At 39.9% G+C, this 23,413-nt stretch overlaps 2 protein-coding genes across 10 annotated transcripts in view; one reads left to right on the top strand and one right to left on the bottom strand.

Annotated features, from left to right (window-relative positions):
- Positions 1-239: 239 nt before the first annotated feature.
- fabp7a (fatty acid binding protein 7, brain, a) lies at positions 240-1,645 on the top strand. Its single transcript, XM_080012627.1, has 4 exons — positions 240-381; positions 782-954; positions 1,087-1,188; positions 1,344-1,645. The coding sequence occupies exons 1-4, from the start codon at positions 309-311 to the stop codon at positions 1,392-1,394; spliced, it is 399 nt and encodes a 132-aa protein (XP_079868753.1). The 5' UTR covers positions 240-308; the 3' UTR covers positions 1,395-1,645.
- A 1,837-nt stretch (positions 1,646-3,482) lies between these two features.
- Positions 3,483-23,413, bottom strand: part of LOC307239077 (uncharacterized protein) — a 31,919-nt gene continuing 11,988 nt past the window's right edge. For 3 of the 9 annotated variants that reach the window (XM_080012326.1, XM_080012325.1, XM_080012318.1), the window contains 28 exons: positions 23,007-23,066; positions 22,756-22,854; positions 15,741-22,037; positions 14,979-15,074; positions 14,197-14,280; positions 13,962-14,054; positions 12,271-12,354; positions 11,810-11,875; positions 11,502-11,549; positions 11,339-11,386; positions 11,208-11,249; positions 10,926-10,961; positions 10,754-10,822; positions 10,567-10,608; positions 10,439-10,486; positions 10,181-10,252; positions 9,786-9,827; positions 9,616-9,663; positions 9,475-9,531; positions 9,235-9,279; positions 8,257-8,301; positions 8,106-8,153; positions 7,824-7,862; positions 7,548-7,598; positions 7,285-7,326; positions 7,132-7,176; positions 6,576-6,608; positions 3,483-6,459 (listed from right to left, as the gene is read on the bottom strand). In XM_080012326.1, the coding sequence (XP_079868452.1) occupies positions 6,380-6,459; positions 6,576-6,608; positions 7,132-7,176; positions 7,285-7,326; positions 7,548-7,598; positions 7,824-7,862; positions 8,106-8,153; positions 8,257-8,301; positions 9,235-9,279; positions 9,475-9,531; positions 9,616-9,663; positions 9,786-9,827; positions 10,181-10,252; positions 10,439-10,486; positions 10,567-10,608; positions 10,754-10,822; positions 10,926-10,961; positions 11,208-11,249; positions 11,339-11,386; positions 11,502-11,549; positions 11,810-11,875; positions 12,271-12,354; positions 13,962-14,054; positions 14,197-14,280; positions 14,979-15,074; positions 15,741-22,037; positions 22,756-22,854; positions 23,007-23,066 (7,859 nt within the window). In that variant the 3' untranslated portion in view covers positions 3,483-6,379. The remainder of the gene's footprint in view (positions 6,460-6,575; positions 6,609-7,131; positions 7,177-7,284; positions 7,327-7,547; positions 7,599-7,823; positions 7,863-8,105; positions 8,154-8,256; positions 8,302-9,234; positions 9,280-9,474; positions 9,532-9,615; positions 9,664-9,785; positions 9,828-10,180; positions 10,253-10,438; positions 10,487-10,566; positions 10,609-10,753; positions 10,823-10,925; positions 10,962-11,207; positions 11,250-11,338; positions 11,387-11,501; positions 11,550-11,809; positions 11,876-12,270; positions 12,355-13,961; positions 14,055-14,196; positions 14,281-14,978; positions 15,075-15,740; positions 22,038-22,755; positions 22,855-23,006; positions 23,067-23,413) is intronic. The other 6 variants (XM_080012321.1, XM_080012320.1, XM_080012319.1 and 3 more) reach the window with 6 other exon arrangements.

A 23,413-nucleotide genomic window follows, 5' to 3' on the forward strand; every position in this document is an offset into this window, starting at 1 on the left:
ACTGAGACATAAGAAGAAATCATGATTATTTTAGTTTTTTACATGGTCAGATAAGATAACGGATAACAGTGTACAGTATACAATGAACAAACCATCCAATTTCTCACTAATCTTCCAACCAATCGGAATACAAAGTGTATCAATGTACCAATCACAGCACTGGATGACAGGGACGCCCCGCCCCCTTTTGGGTATTAATCTAGCATGCGGGCAGTTGGTCACTTCTCTGTCCTGTCCTGTGTACTGCGTGTCTGTCAAAACCCGGAATTTAGCATTTATTTGTCTCGGACGGCTATAATATTACGAAAATGGTGGATGCATTCTGTGCCACGTGGAAACTGGTCGACAGTGAAAACTTTGATGATTACATGAAGGCACTTGGTGAGTAACAATTTGATTAAATTAAATTTTAATGAGAAATTAAAAAAATAAATAAAAATTAATTTTTATTATTACCATATACATTCACTTTATACAGTATGTAATACTATATTATATTGAGTTGTGGTATGTAGAGTAATATTTACACATTGTTGTTCATTCTCAGTAGATTTAGTAGATTATTACTATCTGTAATAATGTCCCAGAAAATGATCTAAGTGCATCTTTATCCAAGTGCATAAGAGGTTCCATTTTGTTCACATTTCAATCACATTTCAACACAGTGGAAAAAAAAAATCCCATCATTGAAGTCATTACTGTCAAAATTGTTCATTCTTTTGTTTTGTTTTTTTAAATTTTTAATTAAAAACTTTATTTTATTTTATTTTTTTTTTTACAGGTGTCAGTTTTGCCACAAGGCAAGTGGGCAACGTGACCAAGCCCACAGTGGTGATCAGCCAGGATGGGGACAAAGTGGAGGTGAAGACCCTCAGCACCTTCAAGAACACGGAGATCTCCTCCAAACTGGGAGAGGAGTTTGACGAGGCCACGGCCGACGACCGCAACGTCAAAGTGAGTCCCGGCGCCGAGGAAACACTCTGAAACCGTCGGCGGGTTCATCCGTGGCATCGCGTCGCGTGGCGCGGCCTCGAATGGGAGGTCGAATAGGTACCCCAACCCCTCACTTTTTTTCTTTTTTTCCAGTCCACTCTCACCATGGAGGGAAGCAACCTGGTGCACGTGCAGAAGTGGGACGGGAAGGAGACCAGATTTGTCCGAGAAATCAAGGACGGCAAGATGGTGATGGTGAGAGACGAGCTACACGCAAAAGGGAAGCGGCGCGCTCCGTGGCCGGGCGCTGAAATCAAAGAACGTCACCCGGAGGTGGGCGGGGGGATTGCCTGCTCATCCAGAACATCAGATTTCTAACTTGGTTATGTTTTCTCTTCCCCTCCTCGTAGACCCTGACCTTCGAGGGAGTCACGGCCGTCCGCACGTACGAGAAGGCGTAACGGACCTCGCGGCCCCTCTCGCCGCGCGCTGCGGATGATCAACAAAGATTCTTTTGTATTTCAATTTTTTCATGTCCTTCCGTTGTACGCAGCAATTTGCACCCAATCTGTCGTGAATTATTATCATTATTATTATTATTATTTTTTTTTTTTGTGGGAATCTTCTTTTGAAACACATTTTTTAAGCAATTCGTACTTTGGGTTGTCTGTAAAACCGATTCATCCTGTTTGATCGCTGACGAGAAGGCAAATAAATGACGCAACTAAAAAGAAAATGTCTCGGTCGGATGCTTTTCTGAAATATTGCGATTGTTATTCGGGGGTTTTTGACGGTGTAGCACCATTGAATATCAAGAGAATTGCCTTGCAGTGAGGTTTCTTCTCTTGTGTACAGTTTTACATTTGTATCAGGCCTTTAAAAAAATAAAAATAAAAAAGGGTGTGGGTGGGGGGCGAGGACAATGGGGTCTTTGTGACTGGTCGCTCCCAGGTGACAGCTGGGTGATGGGGGCAGTGAGGATGTCCTGGAGTAACCCACCCAAAAAAAGCAGGGAGAAGAGGAGGAGGAGGGAGGAGGAGGGATGACATCACTGGCCTTTGGATAATCAGATTTAAAGTGTGGTGTCATTACGTAGCGGCATCGTTCGATGCTCTGGACCAACCCTGTTCCAGCCTGGGGTCCGGCGCCGGCGTGACAGGACGTCGGGACGAGGTGCGCAGGAGGGAGGGATGCCGGGTAATTGGTGTCAAACCAGTGTCCCCTAATTGGTGGTTAATAATACGGCCATATGGCGCGACACTGGGAACCGATGTCCTCGAGCTTGTGTCGTGGTGTTTCCGCAACCGCCCTCGTCGCTTCCTGGAGTTTGACATCGACACCGGCAACTCGGACGGAGATGAAGCCCTGTGTGCGGCCTGCTGAGCGGCGTCGGTTCTTCTCATTTGCTCCGACTCGCTGGGTGAAAGGAGGCCCAGCGGCGCGCAAGCCGTGGGAACCGGAGTGGAAGTGATCTGCCCGCTGCCCCCACAAATTAATGAGCGTCCCCGCCTCCACCTCGCTTACTGTACGCACACGGCTGTATCGCTCAAGACAAGCTTTTCACGGAGTCGTGTTTTGCAATTAAATTGAGGGAGGCGGTAGTCCTATTCCTGGGAGGAGAGACAGAATGACAGAGGGAGGTTTAATGAAGGACAGGATTGTCCTCGTTCTGTGGAATCTGTGTCAGTGGTACAAGCTGACCTGTAGTAACCTCTCTCTCTCTCTCCCTCTCTCTTTCTCTCTCTCTCCCTCTCTCTTTCTCCCTCACCCCCTCTCCTCTCTCTCTCGCTCTTTCTCTCTGGCTCTCTCTCCCTCGCCCCCTCTCCTCTCTTTCTCTCTCTCTCTCTCTCTCTCTCTCTCTCTCCGGCCTCATTAGGGGAAATATCGTGGAAAATACCATCCCGTTGTTCTCCCTCTGAGTCGGTCGTTGTGTCTGTCTTGCTGTCTGGCTCCCATTGTTTTGTCACACACACACACACACACACACACACACACACACACACACACACAAAGTTCTGGTAGATCAATAAGCCACAAACCCATCAACCTCAGCTGATTTATTTGGTTGAATAATTGTCCCTCTAAGTGACATCTCAGGGAATTGCTATATCCCAGCTAAATACACAAAGCAACTTATTGTTATTCTGAAATAAATTCAGTTTTAACTTTAATCAGCGAAATTGCTGCAATTCCAAAACGTTTATGTGGTTTTATGGAGTTATATCGCTGAACAGAATGATAGTCGAGCGTCTTGTCATTGTGCTGATGATGTGAACATGAATAATTCACTGTCCACACAGAGAAGGTCACGTTCTGAGGAAAGCTGCAGCGTTCAAAGATAAAATAGTTTTAGGGTTTAAAAAATAGGGATCACTGGCATTTCTGTTTAATAATGTCAAATTGTCAACTCATTATTTATATATTCACAAAATACCACAGATGTACTTGGAGAAACTAAATACTACTAATACAAAGATACCACATACGTACTTGGCACTAGGACTTGGATGGTGCACATATTTGTAAAAGAAAAGTACAGGTTGTGGCAGTGATTTCACCAGAACGGGTTTTATTTCCTCCAGGTACATTTCAATATTCCAGGAATTCCTTCTGGTGAGGTTTGACTAATGTCTCAAGGATAAAACTCATTTAACTGTCATTTCCCTTGAATTTTCCATCCATTTTACTATTTACACAGTGAGATTACTCGTATATTATATGAATACTTTTGATAATTATTTGCATTTACAATCTTCATGAGTAACATCTTAATGGTAGAAATGTTAATTGCTTATTAAATACCCACACTCATAGCTCATAATACCCAGACTCCACACATCTGCTGCCCTGCCATCTTCACAGGGATCTATCTTTACTTGTTTTTTAAAAATGGTATCTAATTTGAAATCAACATAAACAAAAATAGTGAATAAGGAAATCACTTAAAAGCAGAAAAACAAACGCACACCATGCGCAGTCCTTTCAGCGACTCAAGAGTTTGGACAAAAATGTCGCTTTTGGGTGGCTTAGAATCCTCCTAAAATTCTCATTCTCTTCATACTGTAACTACATTCACCCCGATATTATTATCGAAATGCAAAAAAAACCCTCAAAACGTCAAAATGTGAAAACATATCTCGGTCGCTGTTTCAAAACGTCTGATCAACAATGAAACCGTTGCGTTGGCTTAAAATGTGCAGCTCCAACAAAGCCACGACTGTGACACGCATTGGTTTTGGGCACGCGCACGCGCGCACACACACACACACACACACACACACACACACAAACAAACCCTTTCAAGGGTCACAAAAGATCCATTTTACCATTTAAAGTTCCTCATGAAACTAGAAAGCAAACAAACAGAGTCAACTCAGTGAACTCCGTGAGCCTGTTTGTGTTTTTGGGGCGTTTTCAGATGCGTTCCCGTCATTCAGTTTGAATCGGCAGAGCCCGGAGCACAGCGGAGCCCCAGTTTTGGGGGGGGCGACGTCCTGTATTAATCTGCATTAATGTGTCACAACGGCCTAATCCGAGGAGCGACGCGCGTGTAAGCAACGACAACGACAACGACAACGACAACGACAACGACAACAACAGCTGCTGCAGAATAAAAGAGACGAGCTGACTCAGACAAACCTCGAAATAACGTCCGACTTTACTCACGCTCGCAAACGCTCTCCGCTCTAAAACCCGCAACGAACGTCTACAGGTGGCCAACGTCAACCTTGTCTTAAACCTTCTTTCGTCTTCAACTTTTATCAGTCTGCGATTTGAAAAAATGCTGGCTTTTTAATCACGACCTACCATTCAAAATCCACCCCAAATAAAACCTTTCTTCCTTTAATGCCATTTAGTTTCAGTCATATAGTTCAATTATTAGATCTAATATCATTCTCATATTACCTGGTATCAGAACATAGTATTAATTGATCTAATTTCATATATTTATTGAATTACTTCTACAATTATTTTATTGAGATAAAAAAAAGTTATAATCAATTATAAAGTATAATTACTTATCATACAACAGTTCAAACCATTAAAGCTTTTCCTGATCTTTGTCACTGCTCATCGTCATTATCGTTATAAATGACTCAACAATGAGCTGGTAAGAGCGGTTCTGGTCGATCGGCGAAAAGCAAACGTTCCTTTTGAACGTATCGCTGATCTGATGGAAATGTGTCCCGCTCCCTTCTAGTCAATGAAACATTATTCGATCACTACTGATCACGGTGCTGCAACCCGGTGCGGATGAAAAGGAGACGGCATCGCGGGGGGAACTCACAACGAGACGCCGCGCGCCGAAATCCTTCGGGACTCAAATAACGTAAACACCGCCGCTCGGTAAAAAATGATCTCCGGCCTCATCCCGCGAGATCGGACGCCGCGACGCCGAACGGGAAGCATCGTATCAGAATGAGGAGCTGCTTTAGATGTCAGGCAAATTCAATACATTCATAAGACTTGTCCAGGCCTCGATCCTCCCATTTGGGAGCTCTCACAGGCAGTGCACGGTCATTCCTTTCCACCCATAAATAATAGTAATAACAACAACAAAAGATCAAAATTAACGTCATAAGAAAAAAAAAAAAAAAGTTGTTTTTCTGATCACTGTATCTTGATTCCATCTTATTTGTGCTACAACAGACTAGAAGGAAAGTGAGGAAAGTCTGACATAAACAACGAAGCGCGGAAATAAAATGAGAAAATATTATCAAGAACGGAATTATCAAAGATCAATGCAGGCACCAGCGTAATATTATTGGCAATAAAAGCAGTGTGGCGCCTTGCACACCTCAACCGTGCCATTCAAGTCAAAATGAAGGGAAACAAAAATAAAACACAAATGTGTAAGAATCATTCAAAAGGTACGACTATGAACCAAATTTTCAAGTAAATAAATAATAGGAGCGCCAAAATCCTCCCTCACCTCGGCGTGGTGAAGGCACGGTGTACCCTGTTACAGTCTTAAATCAATCTGTAGCTTGGTGCGACAATAATAAAGGTTGTTGTTTTTTTTAACTGGTGATATTATGCACATGTAAAATAAAAAAATGAAAAGTAGATGCATGAAATTAACAATAAGTATATTACAAATATTTGCACATGTCCCCTTAGTTAGAAAATAAACTCAACCGCAATCAAGACTCATATCAATCGCTCCAGTTGAACACATTGGACAAACACCTGACGTAGAAACAGAAAGGAATGCCACTGGCTGCCTGTATTCACTACGAGAGCTCAACCAATGATGGGAAAAGAGAAAAATGAGAACCGTCCCGCGAGGAGACGCCTCCGTCGCCCTCCGTCCTCGGGCGGAGTCTGTTTGACCGTTGAAACCGTCGCTCGGGCGACGCCCCCGGGGACCGGCGACTCGCCTCCGAGCGAACACGCAAACGCTCGACTTTCGGGGGCCGGGGTCCGTCTCGAGGGGCCGGCGCGTCTACAGCGGCGAGAAGGCGTAGAAGGGGAACGGGGCCTCGTCCTCGTCCACAAAGAAGCACTGGAAGTAGGGCATCTCGTCTGGAAGGAGGAGGAGGAGGAGGACGGCGTCAAGCCCTAACTTAACTGAGCGTGAGAGTGAATGAATAAATTGGTGATGGGACCTCGGGGGCCCTGTGCGATTTGAGCCCGCCTACCTTCCATGATGTAGCTGTCGGCTATCGAAGGTTCTGCCAAAATGAGAACACGGTGTTGGTCGAAGCGCAATACCAATACAAGACGACATCACCATATACAGTATATAACGCATTATTACGCACGCCCTGTGGAATGCTTGGTTCTGATTGGTCAATAGCTGCAATCAGCGGTCAGTTGTTTCTGCTAATCACCACGGATCTGATTAATAATGTCCGTTGTCGCGGGCAACCACTTCTCCCCCTGGTTCCTGTCCACCCTGCCGTTTTTAACGGGGTTCTCCCGCATTTTACCCTTCTCTCCCGCTGTCCTGTTAAGTTTTTATTTTTTTTAAATTTAAATAGGTCATAGGTCATACGTAGGAACATTATTTTGTGTGTAGTGCAAATAGTGCGCCATGTGGTTTTTCGTAGTAGAAGCTGTTGAACTAGACTTTCTATTCATGAAATCATTTAAAATTAACATTCCATCTCATTGCAAGGGAACCCCCTTCAGTGTGACACTGGACCTGTGTTTGTTGGCTGTACAGTATCCCTTATGTATGTGGGTGCATTCTACCTTTTACTCCCTCTTCTTTGGCGGCGGCCTTCTTCACAGATTTTTCTGAAAAAAACACGGAACGGGGGATCGTTGTCGATCAGTGTGTCATGGGAGCGCAAACACCGACTGCTCTTTTCACGAATGTAGTATTTTAACAACCCATCAAAATACCTGTTTTCACAGCCTCTTGTTTCTCTTTAAGAACTCTATCTGCTGTAAACAATGACAAAATATGGAAGAGGATTAGGGCCGACTGGCGGGAAAACTGTGAGTTCTGAGCTCAATCCCATAATTCTGAGAATAAACTCTGGATCCTGACTTCAGATCACATGGATTCTGGGATTCACCTTTGAACTCATACACAGCGTATCAAACAGGTCCTCTGATTGCGTTTAAATGTTGAATGTCATGATAAAAACGATGCCGTGCTCTACCTTTCTTCACTGCCGCAGCTTTGACCTTTTCTTTTGAAACCTCGGGCTCTGCTTTGGAAACGCACAAAGTGCAAGGGGAAAATATTGAAACCAATTATAGCATAATAATAAATCACTCTAACACAGAGACAACGGCAATCAGAGGTATTTCAGTGAGTCACATGAATCATCATCCAGCTGGATGACTTGGAGCTGTTACAATGCTTAATGTGAGTTGCACTATTGGTAGTATTTGTTCATGAGATTCATCTCAAGGGAGTGAAGAGAAAAATTCACCTTTTCCTGCAGCAGCTTTGACTGGAGTTGCTTTGGACGCTGAAGAGTTTTCAAAAAGAAGCTTTTAGTGAACGATTAAACTAATCAAAAATAAACACCATTACTGACACACACCGACACTGTGGACTTTACATCGGGAGCTTTTCGGATTTTTTTTTTCTTGATTAACATACGCTACTTGCATTAAACTCATTAGGAGAGTATTTAGCAGAGAATTGTAATAAAGACATAATAAAGAAATCAAATAATAAACTGATGATTTTGTACATGAATTGACTTTACCTTTCTTTTCCGGCGCTGGAGCAGCCTTTATTTTAGGTTTTTCAGCCTCTGTTTCAATACAATACGTGCATATGAATAATTGACACATCATAAACAAATCAAACATTCATCTCAGAAAGGAAATAACATGGAAAAATAAGTGGATCTGTACCTTTCTTTGCCGGTGCTGGCTTGGACTCCTTGCGAGTTTCTAGATCTATAAGATATAAGTAAAAGAAATGAAAAGTAAGGATATAAATCCATTTTTATGTTATACTTTATGTATGTCTGCGACAAAACTCAACCACAAAATGGTTTCTTTTTAGCGCATTGCCGCACTGTATCACATGAGAAAACGAGAATTATGACTCATAATAATTGCTATTTCTAGAAAACTAAGATTAAAACTATTTATTGTAACTTAAGAGGAGAAAAAAATAATCGTAACCTTTAACCTTCAGGCTCTGGAAGGGTAAAATAAAGAATTTTAATTTCAATTAAATATCATGAGAAAATGTCTTCAACAAACTGTTTACATTACATGTACAATCCACACTGCACTACTACTTATATTCTTTGGGGGTTTTAGGCAGTTTTGTGGTTTGAAGCTTAGGTATGTGTGGTGTGGGGATGGTGTGGATTGAGCAGCCACACCTGTCCTGGGTCTAGGTAATTGGGGCCCAGGATCAGTGTGGCTGTACACCTGTTGCTGGCTAGAGCAATCAACGAGCAACAGGTAAAACCCCCATCCACACACACACACACACACACACACACACACACACACACACACACACACACACACACACACACACACACACACACACACAGGAGAGGAGCCCTTGTCATGACATGCTGTCTATCTGCTCCGGGCTTGTTCCACCTAGCCCCCTCTCTACAATATACTGGTGTGTTTCCAACCCCATCGTCCGTGTCTCTGTGTCGGAGGGCCCCGAAAACACAACTCGGGTGGCGTGTGGCAGGTGAAAGTGCCGCAGTATGGTTGCGTTAAAAATAAGTGGCGGTGGGCGGTTCTTTATGATTAATAAAGATTGTCTTTGCAGGTTGAGAATTTGGTGGTGAACTCCACCTGGATGCAATGGCACAATCATCCAGCCTGCTGACAGCACGGGTAAAAAAATAAAAATACCTTTGGTGACAGCTGATTTGACCTTCTCCTTTGGGACCTCAGCTTCTGAGTAAAAAGGGAGAACAAAGGAAATATTCACTAAATAATACAATTATTCAGGCTCACTTTTGTCCATTTTTTTAAACTATACAAATTGAAATGAAAATCCACAATTTTATTTTAAATGATGATTCCAGGAACAAAAGGCTTCTGCTGATGTTTGGATGGTAAGTAAAATCTTAATAGGATGATAAAGTTGACCTTTCTTTGCAGGAGCTGCTTTGGATTTCTTCTTTGCGTCTTCAGGTTCTGCATCAACTGTAAAACATAATGGTTTCATTATGGAAAATAGTTTCAAGGACGGAGCTTTTCGTCTTAGAGTTATTTAACTATTCAGAATACCTTTTCGAGCACGGACTGGTCGATGCTTTTCCTTTTCAGTCGCAGGTTCTGGGGAAAAAGCAGTATTTTTTATTTTATAAAATTGTGACCATTGTAATTCCTCGTGGAAGTATGTTTTCCTTCATTCCAGAAATTACTTATAAAAACATCATCTGATTAAAGAAACAAACCTTTTGTGGGAGTCACTAGTTTGACCTTCTGAGCAATTGGTTCTAAATCAAATAATATAATGGCATTTCACCAAAGTATTATACACCGAGTGTATCATAATTTATAAAATAAAAATTAACTTATAAAAAAAAAATATATATTTTTTATATATATAAGAATTATAATCATCTCAAAATTAACACCTTAATGAAGGGTTTAAATGTCAACATAAATAAATACGTCATAGTGATCATTATAAAAAGCAAAATTCCTATTTGTGGGAAATTGTTGTACATCAAACCACACAAACCAAATCTAAATAAATATAATACATAATGAATACATAAATAATGAAATATATAAATAAGTAATAAATAATAAATACATATTAAAAAGAAAACAAGATATACTGCACCTTTCTTTAAAGGCACAACCTTGCCCCTCCCCTTTGTCAGAGAGGCATTTTTGGGTGCAACTTCCATATCTGCTGGAGAAGAGAAGAAGGATATTAAAAGTAGTATTTGAAAATCAGCATGAATGCATACATGCTGTTCGTGCATTCAAGTTGCGAGAAGTTGCCCTCGTGCCAAACCAAGAAGTTTATGTGTCTATGGTGTTGGTGAGGTACTGAGGTTACGCTGGGAACATCTGGATCTCTGAGGGGATTTTCTACCTCTCTTTGACGGAGTCAGCTTGGCCTTTTCCTTCGGAACCTCAGCTTCTGAAAAGCAAGATTTTTATTTTTTATTTTTTATTTTTTATTATGAATTATCCTTAGTTGTTCCTTTTGATTTTCAGTACCTTTTTTCGTTGGTGCTGCTTGGACTTTCCTTTTTGTGATTTCTGAATGAAAGAAGGCAGTTGTTAAGCTTTATTCTGAATGAAATGTCCTGATACCGAGATCAAAAATATTAGATATTAGAAAAAAATGTGACGGATACTGAAAGGTAAGATAGTTAATCCGAATAGTTTCAGGAAAAATAAATACCCTTCTTCAGAGGAACAATCTTGACTTTGTCTTTCACCAGAGAAGCGTTTCTCTGAGTGGCCTCATGGTCTGTCCATGAAAATAATAACATAATTATTTACATTGCATTACGTTATGGTTACATTACAATATATATATTTTTAAATATATATAATGTTGTGTACAGCCTTACGTTTTTTCAATGTAGCGGGTTCAATCTTTTCTTCCTCTGTACGATAGAAATACCGTGATAAGGGACATGCCTTACGGCCAAATGTTACATTTATTTGTTTCCCTCAAACATACTAGGTTACCCATTACCTTTTTGTGTCTTAATTATATATATAAGTATAGTGCTTTAACTATATAACTATATATGTTTATAACTATATTGCCTTTAAGTTTGTCAAATTCCAGTGGAGGTCAGCACTGTAAACTTTAAAAAATACCTTACTAGTTCCATTAACGGATTTACCTCTCTTTACAGGAACAGCATTCTCTTTGTCAGCCTCAGCATCTAAATATGTACAATTTCAAATAGAATATGTAAAAAAGTGTGCTTTACAGAACATACAAAATCTAAAAAAGGAAAGAAAAAATAAATACCTTTCTTTGCGGGAGCGGGCTTTGATTTCACTTTGGTAACCTCAGCATCTTTAAACAAAATTAAAATAGTTTAGGATGATGAGACAGTGTGTCCATGATGAGTCCTCCATGTGTCTCATGAGGTGGAAACTATGAACTCTACAGGACAGTAAATCAATCCTACCCTTCTTTGCGGACGACACCTTTTTCTTTTGTTTTGCAGCTTCGGTGTCTGTGTGGAAAAAATAAGTTGCAGTCACTGTACTGTAATGTACATGCAGTTGTCATAGTAACGACAGGAGATGGCGTGAACTCGCTCATGAAATCAGGGAACTTTGCTTCTCGTTTCCAACGAAACAAATAGTGAATTCACAGATTTCTGTTCACTGATGTTAGGATTTATTTTGGTATGTCCCAATGAGAAATAATGGATATACCGATATAAAGTATATATAACAGTTATGTTCATCGAGTTTTGAATCTTTGCTGTACCTTTCTTTTCCGATTCAGGTTTGGATTTCGCCTTTGGTTCCTCAGGCTCCAGTGAAGTTTCCACCGCTGGGCACAGAATGACAAGAAAATGTTCTTTATGTAAAAAAAGTAAAGTGCCTCCTAACACCTTCCCAAGGCGTAAGGTACATTCTTAAAAAAAAAATGTAATTAATACAATTAGAAATATAAGCAGAATTACATATGGTCAATTTATCTTCTTTACCAAGTACATTACAGAAAATAATCACAATAAAACAACTGCCATTCAAGGTTTTATCACTTTTTTTATCACAATGAAGCACAATCAGCAAAAAAATGTTATAACTAATACAATCATAACATATGAACTCACAATTGCCATTTCTTAACTATTGCAGTCAAAACAGTGTGCTTTGATAAATTATACTCACATGGGTTTAACCAATTTACTGAAACTTAACTTATTCAGATCATGAACTGACCTGTTTTCGTGGTTTCTTTTTTGTCAGGCAATTCAGTTCTCTTTACTGCCTTTATATCTTCCACTCGCTGCTTCTGTGTTTCACCTGAAATTGGTGAGATTGCGTTAAGAAATTAAATGAAAGAAAACTGTCAAATAGACACTTTGACTTGCGGTAGTTGTTTGGCATGTCAAACTACCCATATTACTGTTGATATTAATGCGCATCATTATTGCCAAAGAAGATAAGCGTGAATTGGACTGAACATTTATACCTGTTTTCTCGAGGTGGTTAGCGTTAGGGTTAGGGTTAGGGTTAGGGGTAGGGGTAGGGGTAGGGTTAGGTGCTTGCTTTTTAAGTGGTGCAATCTTCACATCCTTCTTTACCTCTTCGGTAATGTTTTTCCTAGGCTGAACCTCTAAATGCCCAAATAAAGGTAAATAAAACGATGTTGTGTGAAGATTCAAGATATAATTACCAAGAACTACAGTATACGATACAATATGACTGTGGGGGTGGCCGGTCATCACAGATAAACTGCAACTTAGCGCAACTCTGTGGTGCGATGGGCCGTCACAGGTTCAAGTCCAGATATTTCGATTCAAGTCACCGCCAATGTTTCTCTAATCAGAGGAGACAACCTTGTTTAGTGCCTCAAAGAGATAACCCGCCGTAGGAAGACTTCAGGGTTCAGGGTGCCGAGTGAGCTTTTGAACAAATTAATATCTTCTTTCAATGCCTTCTACGTAGTTGGAGTCTTGCCTTGTCACAATAATTCCACTGTTCAGAACGACCCTGTGTTATACTCTGCATTTGAGAATACAACTCTTTGACTTTGAAAGGCAGCACCCCATGGGTGTGTTTGAAAAGCGCCCAGAGACCAGGTCTGAGCGTGAAGGAGACCATGATGCCTCAGATGCCGCCTTCCAGTGCTGCCGTGACAGTCTGAGTCTTGATTCTGAACCCTGAAAGCCTCCTAGAGCGGCTTCAGCGGCTGAGCCATTGAGTCTTACAAAGCTTGGTTGTCGACTCCAATCTTTTGATTAAATGAATAGGACAGGAAAAATCAGGACTTGAACCTACAATGGCAGCGCTGGAAAGCAGCATCTGAACAATTCTGTCACCAGGTTGCCTTCACAATTGGCCCTGGTCTCCTGGCGCTTTTAAATGCACACATACTGTATGTTACCAGCTTTCAGAAGCTCACCTGATATCGAACCCTCAATGACAAATTGTCTCTATTGTGCTATAGGGACACTCTATAATGTTTCCTGTAACGTAGGGGCATCCTGAGGTCCTCAAACTCTGAAGCCATCCTAGAGCGGCTTACCTCTTTGAGCCACTGAGTCTCATGAAACTTGATTGTCTCCTCCAATCATTTCATTAAAGGACTAGGCCTTAAAACATGCAACGGCAGTGCTGGAAGGCAGCATCTGAACCATCATATCACCTGCAGCGCGCCCTCAGAGCGCCACCTTTGAAAAGCTCACACGGCATGGAACCCTCAAGTCCTCCATACAGCGACTTATCTCTTCGCTAGCAAGTCTTCGCTTGGTCGTCTTCTCCATTCATTTGATTAAAGGAACAACTCTTGGATCAAAAAATCCGGACTTGATCCTGCGACGGCAGCGCCTGAACCATCATGCAATCAGGTCACCTTCATGCTTGTCCGAACAATGTCCAATAAATAAGTTGAGTGGGATATTTAGTACCTGTTTTTGTTACATTGAGATGTGCCTTTTGGAGGAAAGCAACTGTTTTCTTTGCATCAGCTTTCAGCACCTTGACAGGCTTCTTGGGTTCATCTTCATAAAAAAACATGATGCAATTTAAGTTTCACCTAAATCTTATCTTAAGTTGCAAAGCACTGCTGATCAAGTTGATTGAATTCATGTGTTTCAAACCTACATAGAGGAGTTCCCCAAATTCACTACAACACTTTCTTACCTGTTTTACTGATGGTCACTGGTGGCTTTTTGTCAGGAAGCTTGGATTTCTTTTCTTTCTTTACCTCTTTCTTTGGGGCTTCCACTGAATAAAAATAACAGCATAATTTTACTGAATTTACTCACACACGGAAATGCTGATAATATTGTAAATCCAATTCATATATTTGGTAAATGGTAAAACTGACATAAAGTAAAAATATATGATAAACATACTATAATAATGCTTATTTAAATACTCTCTAAAACACATTTTTGAATACCTGATATTTACTGAACAAGTTATGTTTTTACTAAAGTAATTCAAAATAACTATGGCAAATGAGCTAATGAAATATATTTTGTAAATGATTTAAAAATACGAAAAACATGTGTTTGTAAAGCTTTATCAAACCTATTAGGCGTGTCAACACGTCTTACATGAAATAACTATATGGCATTCTATTATTTTCAACCCTTAATCAAATTTTAGTGCTAATATGGTAATGGATAATAAAGTGCAAGTATGTATTCCCATCACCCAGAGTTTGTTAAGGTAAAATATTAAAGCCTTTTATTTATTGTATGCCAATTCAGTCATGGTATTCAGTGTTGCCTTCTCTCTGAGAAGTAACATTTTGCCCTCGTACCCTCTCTGCATTTTTTAACTAAATACAGCACACAAGGATTTGTAATTCAATAAGTTCACAACCTCAAGGACACAATGATTGTTATCCCCTGGGGTTATTGAACTATAACAAGTGCTGTTGGCATTACCGGAGGATCATCTGCATGTTATCTCACCTTCTTTTGTAACATTAAGATGTTCTTTTTTCAAGACAGAAACATCCTCCTTCTTCGCAGCCCTAACAACCCTTTGAGGCAGCTTGGGTTTATCACCTGAGCGAAAGAGAAAAGATGAATGAAGTTGGACCAGAAAAGCCCAGAATTTGTGTTACAAATATTGTGGCATATGATGTTGTTTGGCTCTGATAGTGTTGGATTAACAGAGCTTTTTGTGAGGATAATTAAACCGAATAATTGGCTATAAATATGTAGTAGTAGCCAAGACATGGACAGGGCAGGTTGTTTGCATGATTAATACTATTTTCAAAGACCAATAAAAAATAACTATTTGGGCTGAGCGATGTTGACAAAATAGAATATCATGATTTTATTTGCAGAATACCTCAATGGCTATAATTTCCCAACATTTGAAGATATCAGCTCAGCCTGTTTTGACTTCTCTGTTCTTTACTCTTAACTTCTTTGGTTGGTTCGTTAACTTATTTTGGAGATGTTTGTGGATATGCCGCTTTGATATCTACAAATAAAATAATGACCTCTGAAATTTCAAGTGTGTGGCACCAGGCACAAACCTGCCAGCTTGTGTGGATTGAATACCTTAACAGGCTTAAGAGTATAAGGGTGCTTGCACTGGCACCTGCGGCATGTGACATGTGGCAACTGGCATGTGTCTCTCAACGTTGGGTGGGAGAAACAATGATGATGCAAACACAAATGAAAACCAGTAATTAATATCAACCCCCGTGTACAAACTCAAACCTGTTTTTGTGTCTCTTTTCTTTGAAGGCTCAACCTGTGTCTCCTTCGTTGGAGGCTTCTTGACTTCTTTTTCTTTCTCCAAGGGTTTCTGTGCTTCCGCTTCCGGCAGGTCAGATGTTTCCTTTGGCGCTTTCGCGACTGTAGGGGGCTTCTTCCCTTCTTTCTCTACTTTAGATAGTTTCAGAGGTTTCTTCACCTCCTTCCTCCCTTCTTCTGATGGCTTCCGTGGTTCTTCAGGCACCTTCTCTATTTCTTTCTCTTCTTTGAAAGGTGTCTTCTCCTCTCCAGGTTTCTTTGCTTCTTTCTCTTCTCTGGAAGGCTTCTTCACATCCTTCTCTTTCGGGAGTTTCTGTGATTCTTCTTGTTTAGATGGCTTCTTTGCTTTTTCCTTTTGTTCAGATTTCGTCACTTCTTTTTCTACCTTAGAAGGTTTCTTCACCTCTTTCTCTTCAGGAATTTTCGGTAGTTTTTGTTCTTGTTTAGATGGCTTCTTTACTTTTTCCTTTTCTTCAGAGGGCTTCTTTGGCTCTTCTTCTGTCTTTGAAGGTTTCTTCACTTCTTTTTCTTCCTTAGAAAGTTTCTTCACCTCCTTCTCTTCAGGAAGTCTCAGTGGTTCTTGGTCTTGTTTAGATGACTTCTTTACCTTTTCCTTTTCTTCAGATGGTTTCTTTACTTCTTTTTCTTCCTTAGAAGGTTTCTTTACTTCCTTCTCTTCAGGAAGTTTCAGTGGCTCTTGTTCTTGTTTAGATGGCTTCTTTACTTTTTCCTTTTCTTCCTTAGAAGGTTTCTTCGCTTCTTTTTCTTCCTTAGAAGGTTTCTTCACCTCCTTCTCTTCAGGAAGTTTCAGTGGTTCTTGGTCTTGTTTGGATGGCTTCTTTACTTTTTCCTTTTCTTCAGATGGTTTCTTTACTTCTTTTTCTTCCTTAGAAGGTTTCTTTGCTTCTTTTTCTTCCTTAGAAGGTTTCTTCACTTCCTTCTCTTCAGGATGTTTTGGTGGTTCTTGGTCTTGTTTAGATGGCTTCATTACTTTTTCCTTTTCTTCAGATGGTTTCTTTACTTCTTTTTCTTCCTTAGAAGGTTTCTTCACTTCTTGTTCTTCTTTAGAAGGTTTCTTCACCTCCTTCTCTTCAGGATGTTTTGGTGGTTCTTGTTCTTGTTTGGATGGCTTCTTTACTTTTTCCTTTTCTTCAGATGGTTTCTTTGGTTCTTCTTCTGTCTTTGAAGGTTTCTTCGCTTCTTTTTCTTCCTTAGAAGGTTTCTTCACTTCCTTCTCTTCAGGAAGTTTCGATGGTTCTTCTTCTTGTTTAGATGGCTTCTTTACTTTTTCCTTTTCTTCAGATGGTTTCTTTACTTCTTTGTCTTCCTTAGAAGGTTTCTTCACTTCTTTGTCTTCCTTAGATGGTTTCTTTGCTCCTATTTCCTTTTCAGACAGTTTCTTAGAGACTCTCTTTCCTTCAGTTTCATCTCCTAGTTCTTTCACTTCTTTTTCCTCCTTGGAAGGTTTCTTTACTTCTTTCTCTTCTCTGGAAGGTTTCTTTACTTTTTTCTCTTCTCTAGAAGGTTTCTTTTCTTCCGTCTCTTCAGGAAGTTTTGTCGGTTCTTCTTGTTTAGATGGCTTCTTTACTTTTTCCTTTTCTTCAGATGGTTTCTTTGGTTCTTCTTCTTTAGAAGGTTTCTTCACTTCTTTGTCTTCCTTAGATGGCTTCTTTGCTTCAGTTTCTTTTTCAGACTGTTTCCAAGAGGGAATCCTTGATTCGGGTTTCTCTCTAACTTCCTTCACTTCTTCATCTACTTTTGAAGGTTTCTTGGGTTCTTCTTCTTTAGAAAGTTTCTTTACTTCTTTCTCTTCCCTAGAAGGTTTCTTAACTTCCTTCTCTTTAGGGGGTTTCTGTGGTACTTCTTCTTGTTTAGATGGTTTCTTTACCTTTTTCATTTCTTCAGATGGCTTCTTTGGTTCTTCTTCTTCCTTTGAAGGTTTCTTCACTTCTTTGTCTTCCTTAGATGGTTTCTTTGCTCCTATTTCCTTTTCAGACAGTTTCTTAGAGGCTCTCTTCGCTTCAGTTTCCTCTCTAAGTTCCTTCACTTCTTTTTCTTCCTTGGAAGGTTTCTTTACTTCTTTCTCTTCTCTGGAAGGTTTCTTTACTGCCTTCTCTTCAGGGAGTTTCTTTGGTTCTTCTTCTGGTTTAGATGGCTTCTTTACTTTTTCCTTTTCTTCTGATGTTTTCTTTGGTTCTTCTTCCTTAGAAGGTTTCTTCACTTCTTTGTCTTCCTTAGATGGTTTCTTTGCTTCAGTTTCTTTTTCAGACAGTTTCTTAGAGGGAATCTTTGGTTTAGTTTCCTCTCTAACTTCCTTCACTTCTTCATCTACTTTTGAAGGTTTCTTGGGTTCTTCTTCTTTAGAAAGTTTCTTTACTTCTTTCTCTTCCCTAGAAGGTTTCTTAACTTCCTTCTCTTTAGGGGGTTTCTGTGGTGCTTCTTGTTTAGATGGTTTCTTTACTTTTTCCTTTTCTTCAGATGGTTTCTTTGGTTCTTCTTCCTTTGAAGGTTTCTTCACTTCTTTGTCTTCCTTAGATGATTTCTTTGCTTCAGTTTCTTTTTCAGACAGTTTCTTAGAGGGAATCCTTGGTTCAGTTTCCTCTCTAACTTCCTTTTTGTCTTTTTCTTGTTTTGATGGTTTCTTGGGTTCAGCTTCCTTTCTAGAAGGTTTCTTTGGCTCCCTCTCTTCAGACGGTTTTGTCACGTTTTTGTCTTCCTTAGAAGGTTTCTTCACTTCCTTCTCTCCGGGTTTCTGTGGTTCTTCGTGTTGAGATTTCTTGGGTTCATAGTCGTCTTTAGAAGGTTTCATGGGTTTTTCCTCTTCCATAGAAGGCTTCTTTACTTCCTTCTCTTTCGGGAGTTTGTGTGATTTGTCTTCATCTTTGGATGGCTTTTTTACCTTTTCCTTTTCTTTAGACAGTTTCTTGGGCTCCCTTTCTTTGTCTTCCTTAGGAGGTTTCTCTGGTTGTTTCTCCTCCTTAGAAGGCGTCTTTACATTCTTCTCTTTAGGGAGTTTATGTGGTTCGTCTTCGTGCTTAGGTGGCTTCCTTGGTTCTTTTTCTTCCTTGGAAGGTTTCTTTACTTCTTCCTCTTCCCTGTAAGGTTTCTTTACTTCCTTCGCTTTAAGGGGTTTCTGTGGTACTTCTTGTTTAGATGGTTTCTTTACTTTTTCCTTTTCTTCGGATGGTTTCTTTGGTTCTTCTTCCTTAGAAGGTTTCTTCACTTCTTTGTCTTCCTTAGACAGTTTCTTCTCTTCAGTTTCTTTTTCAGACGGTTTCTTGGAGGGTTTCTGTGCTTCAGTTTCCTCCTTAAGTTCCTTCCCTTCTGGTTCTTCTTTTGAAGGTTTCTTGGGTCCAGCTTCTTTTTTAGAGAGTATCTTTGGCTCACTTTCTTCAGATGGTTTCCTTACTTCCTTCTCTTTAAGGGGCTTATGTGGTTGTTCTTCATGTTTGGATGGTTTCTTTCCTTTTTCCTTTTCTTCAGATGGTTTCTTTGGTTCTTTTGCTTCCTTAGAAGGTTTCTTAAGGTCTTTTTCCCTAGAAGGTTTCTTCACTACCTTCTCCTCGGGGAGTTTCTGTGGTTCTTCGTGTTGAGATTTCTTGGGTTCATATTCCTCTTTAGATGATTTCTTTGGTTCTTTCTCTACCATAGAAGGCTTCTTTACTTCCTTCTCACTAGGTGGTTTATGTGATTGTTCTTCATGCATTGATGGCTTCTTTGGTTCTTCTTCTTTCTTAGATGGTTTCTTTGCTTCAATTTCCCTTTCAGACAGTTTTTTAAAGGGAATCTTTGGTTCAGTTTCCGCAGTAATTTCCTTCAGTTCTTTTTCTTCGTTTGAAGGTTGCTTGGGTTCGGCTTCTTTTTTAGAGAGTTTCTTTGGCGCCCTTTCTTCAGATGGTTTCGTCACTTCTTTGTCTTCCTGAGAATGTTTCTTCACTTCCTTCTGTTCTCTAGAACGCCTCTTCAATTCCCTCTCTTTAGTGGGTTTCGGTGGTTCTTCTTTTTGTTTAGATGGCTTTTTAACTTTTTCCTTTTCTTCAGATGGTTTCTTTGGTTCCTCTTCTTTCTTTGATGGTTTCTTCACTTCTTTCTTTTCCCTGGAAGGCTCCTGTACTTCCTTCTCTTTAGGCAGTTGCTTTGGTTCTTCTTTGTGTTTAGACAGTTTCATAGAGGGCTTACTATGTTCAGTTTCCTCTTTGAGTTCCTTGACTTCTTTGTCTTCCTTAGAAGGTTTCTTGACTTCTTTGTCTTCCTTAGAAGGTTTATTTGCTTCTTTGTCTTCCTTAGATGGTTTCTTTGCTTCAGTTACTTTTTCAGACAGTTTCTTAGAGGGTTTCTGTGCTTCAGTTTCCCCCTCAAGTTCCTTCACTTGAGTTTCTTCTTTCGACAGTTTCTTTAACTCCCTTTCTTCAGATGGTTTTTTCACGTCTTTTTCTTCCTTCGAAGGTTTCTTTACTTCTTTCTCTTCTCCAGAGGGCTTCTTAACTTCCTTCTCTTTAGAGAGTTTCTGTGGTTCTTCTTCTTGTTTAGATGGCTTCTTTGCCTTTTCCTTTTCCTCAGATGGTTTCTTCACTTTTGTGTCTTCCTTGGAAGGTGTCTCTGGTTGTTTCTCTTCCATCGAAGGCTTCTTCACGTCAGTCTCTTTAGGGAGTTTTTCCTTGGACAGTTTCTTTACTCCCTTTTCTTTAGGGAGTTTACGTGGTTCTTCTTCGTGTTTGGATGGCTTCTTTGCCTTTTCCTTTTCTTCAGAAGGTTTCTTTGGTTCCTCTTCTTCCTTAGAAGGTATATTCAGTTCTTCCTTTTCCCTAGAAGGCTTCTCTATGTCCTTCTCTTTAGGGAGTTTATGTGGTTCTTCTTCATGTTTGGATGGCTTCTTTGCCTTTTCCTTTTCTTTGGAAGGTTTCTTCACTTCTTTGTCTTCCTTGGAAGGTGTCTTTGCTCCCTTCTCTTTCCTAGAAGGCTTCTTTACATCCTTCTCTTTAGGGAGTTTCTGTACTTCCTCTTCATGTTTAGATGGTTTCTTTATTTTTTCCTTTTCTTCAGATGGTTGCTTTGGTTCCTCTTTTTCCTTGGAAGGTTTCTCTGGTTGTTTCTCTTCCTTTGAAGGCTTCTTCACTTCAGTCTCTTTAGGGAGTTTGTGTGGCTCTTCTTCATGTTTGGATGGCTTCTTTGCCTTTTCCTTTTCTTCAGAAGGTTTCTTTGGTTCCTCTTCTTCCTGAGAGGGTTTCTTCAGTTCTTCCTTTTCCCTAGAAGGCTTCTCTACTTCCTTCTTTTCATGGAGTTTATGTGGTTCTTCTTCATGTTTGGATGGCTTCTCTGCCTTTGCCTTTTCTTCGGGAAGTTTCTTCACTTCTTTGTCTTCCTTGGAAGGTGTCTTTGCTTCCTTCTCTTTTGGGAGTTTCTGTACTTCCTCTTCATGTTTAGATGGCTTCTTTCCTTTTTCCTTTTCTTCAGATGGTTTCTTTGGTTCCTCTTCTTCCTTCGAAGGTTTCTTCACTTCTTTATTTTCCCTGGAAGGCTCTACTTCCTTCTCTTTAGGCAGTTGCTTTGGTTCTTCTTTGTGTTTCTTAGAGAGCTTACTTTGTTCAGTTTCCTCTCTAACTTCCTTCACTTCTTTTTCTTCTTTTGAGGGTTTCTGTGATTCCTTCTCTTCTCTAGATGGTTTAATTGTCTTTTCCTGTTCTTTTGAGGGTTTCTTTGGTTCCAGCTCTTCTGGCCTCCTTGCTCCCTTTTCCATGTTGGAAGGTTTGGTTACATCTTTATCTTCTTTAGAGGGCTTCCTCTCTTCTTCTACTACTTTAGATATTTTCTGTGGTTTCTTCTTTTGTTCAGATTCTTTCTTTACCTTTCTCTCTTTCTCTGAGGGTTTCTGTGGTTCACTTTCTTCTTTGGAAGGTTTCCTCACTTCCTTGTGTTCCTTTGAAGATTTCTTGAATTCTTTCTCTTCTTTGGGGGATTTCTTTGGTTCTTCTTCTTCTTCTTTGGAGGGCCTCTGTTTTGTCTGTTTCTTTACATCTTTCTCTTTTGATTTCACTTTTTCTTCATTTGAGGTTTTCATTACTTCTTCGCCTTCCCTAGCATGCTCCATTGGCTCTTCCTCCTTTTTGGAAGCTTTCTTCTCATCTTCCTCTTCTGTAGGTGTCTTTATTTCTTGTATTTGAGCTTCTTTCTCTACTTTAGAAAGCGTCTCCTTCTCTTCCTTAGATGGTGTCTCTTCTGATTTCTCCTTTTTGGGAAGTGTTTCTTCTATTTTGGCCTCATCTAGATGCAAACATACAACAATGTAATGTAACTACAAGAAAAGTATCTGAAATTCTATCCCCAAATCCAGCTTATTTGAGTTTCATTAACTACAGTAGATTGGTTTTATGAGCCACGTTAAACCACATTAATCTACATTAATATATGATATATGATGATACTAATTGACACTTGTCTGCAAGGATGCACAGTTAGGATTGTTTCTCGCAGCAGAACAGATCATCTTGAATCATTATGAACAGTATATCTTGCTTTGAATCAAACCGTATTGGTATGGAAATGAATCTGTTAGTAATTGTGGTGTGGGGATGGTGTGGTTTGAGCAGCCACACCTGTCCTGTTTTTTTTTTTTGTAAAGCCCAGGGACAGATGGATGCGTGTTATGACAAGGACTCCTCTCCTGGGTGTGTGTGGGTATGGGGGTTTTACCTGTTGCTCGTTAGACCAACCAACAAGCAACAGGTATGCAGCCACTCTGATCCCGGGCTCCAATTACTTTGGACCCAGGACAAAAACCCAGGACCTCAAACCACACCATCCCCACACCACAGTAATATAATAGAACACTAACTTGTTTCAAGAATTTCTCTCGACATTAAATGACATAGTTATTTGATTAATGAATCTACCTTAATTCAAGATCCTTGAACTAATCTCACATTCTTGGAACTAACATAATTGTTGTTTCAATATATGTATATTTCCCAAGTGTCAATACCTTTAGGTAGTGGTGCCTCACTTTTCTTCAAAGAGGGTTTTGGCTCAGATTTAGAGTCGTCGTTATCAGCTTCCCTTTTGGTTTCTGTGGCCTTGAGTTCTAAATGTAAAGATGGAAAGAAGAGAGCACATTCAATGGGATGTTTGTGCATGTATTCATGATAAATGCAGAATTGCGAGTATAATGTACCGCAAAAAAAATGCTAGAATTAAAAAAGGTTCAAATTAACGTAGACAATTACAGATTTTTACCTTTTATCAGGGCATCTTCCACTTCTTGGGTCGCCCGTCTGTGCTTTGCCTCTTTGAGAACTATAATATATCATATAGAAAAAGTCTGAGGAATTCTTATTGTATGGAAAACTTGTGTGGAAAGATTGTAGAATGATATTATATTTAGTTGTGAAAAAAATGGACATGCACACACACAAGCATGAAAGGCCATTACTGCATAAAATGAAGGGCAAGTTAATCATTTATGACTTTTATCACATAAGCACAGTGGAAGGCTGATTGACTTTTTCAGTGTAATGATGAATAATGTTCGAGTTTTTAACACAGCAACATCAGAGTGCTAAGCATTGATCCTCTGTATTGAGTACCGAGGAAATACAATAATTGTACAAATACAATATCTATGAAATGGAAAATCTATTTTG

The sequence above is a fragment of the Zeus faber genome (genome assembly GCF_960531495.2).
Source record: "Zeus faber genome assembly, chromosome: 13".
Classification (NCBI taxonomy): domain Eukaryota; kingdom Metazoa; phylum Chordata; class Actinopteri; order Zeiformes; family Zeidae; genus Zeus; species Zeus faber.

Excerpts from the sequence above, each read along its gene's own strand:
- fabp7a (XM_080012627.1), top strand. The coding sequence starts at position 309 with ATGGTGGATGCATTCTGTGCCACGTGGAAACTGGTCGACAGTGAAAAC. Across the intron at positions 382-781 it reads TGATTACATGAAGGCACTTG|GTGTCAGTTTTGCCACAAGG; the intron begins GTGAGTAACAAT and ends TTTTTTTTACAG. Across the intron at positions 1,189-1,343 it reads AGGACGGCAAGATGGTGATG|ACCCTGACCTTCGAGGGAGT; the intron begins GTGAGAGACGAG and ends CCCTCCTCGTAG.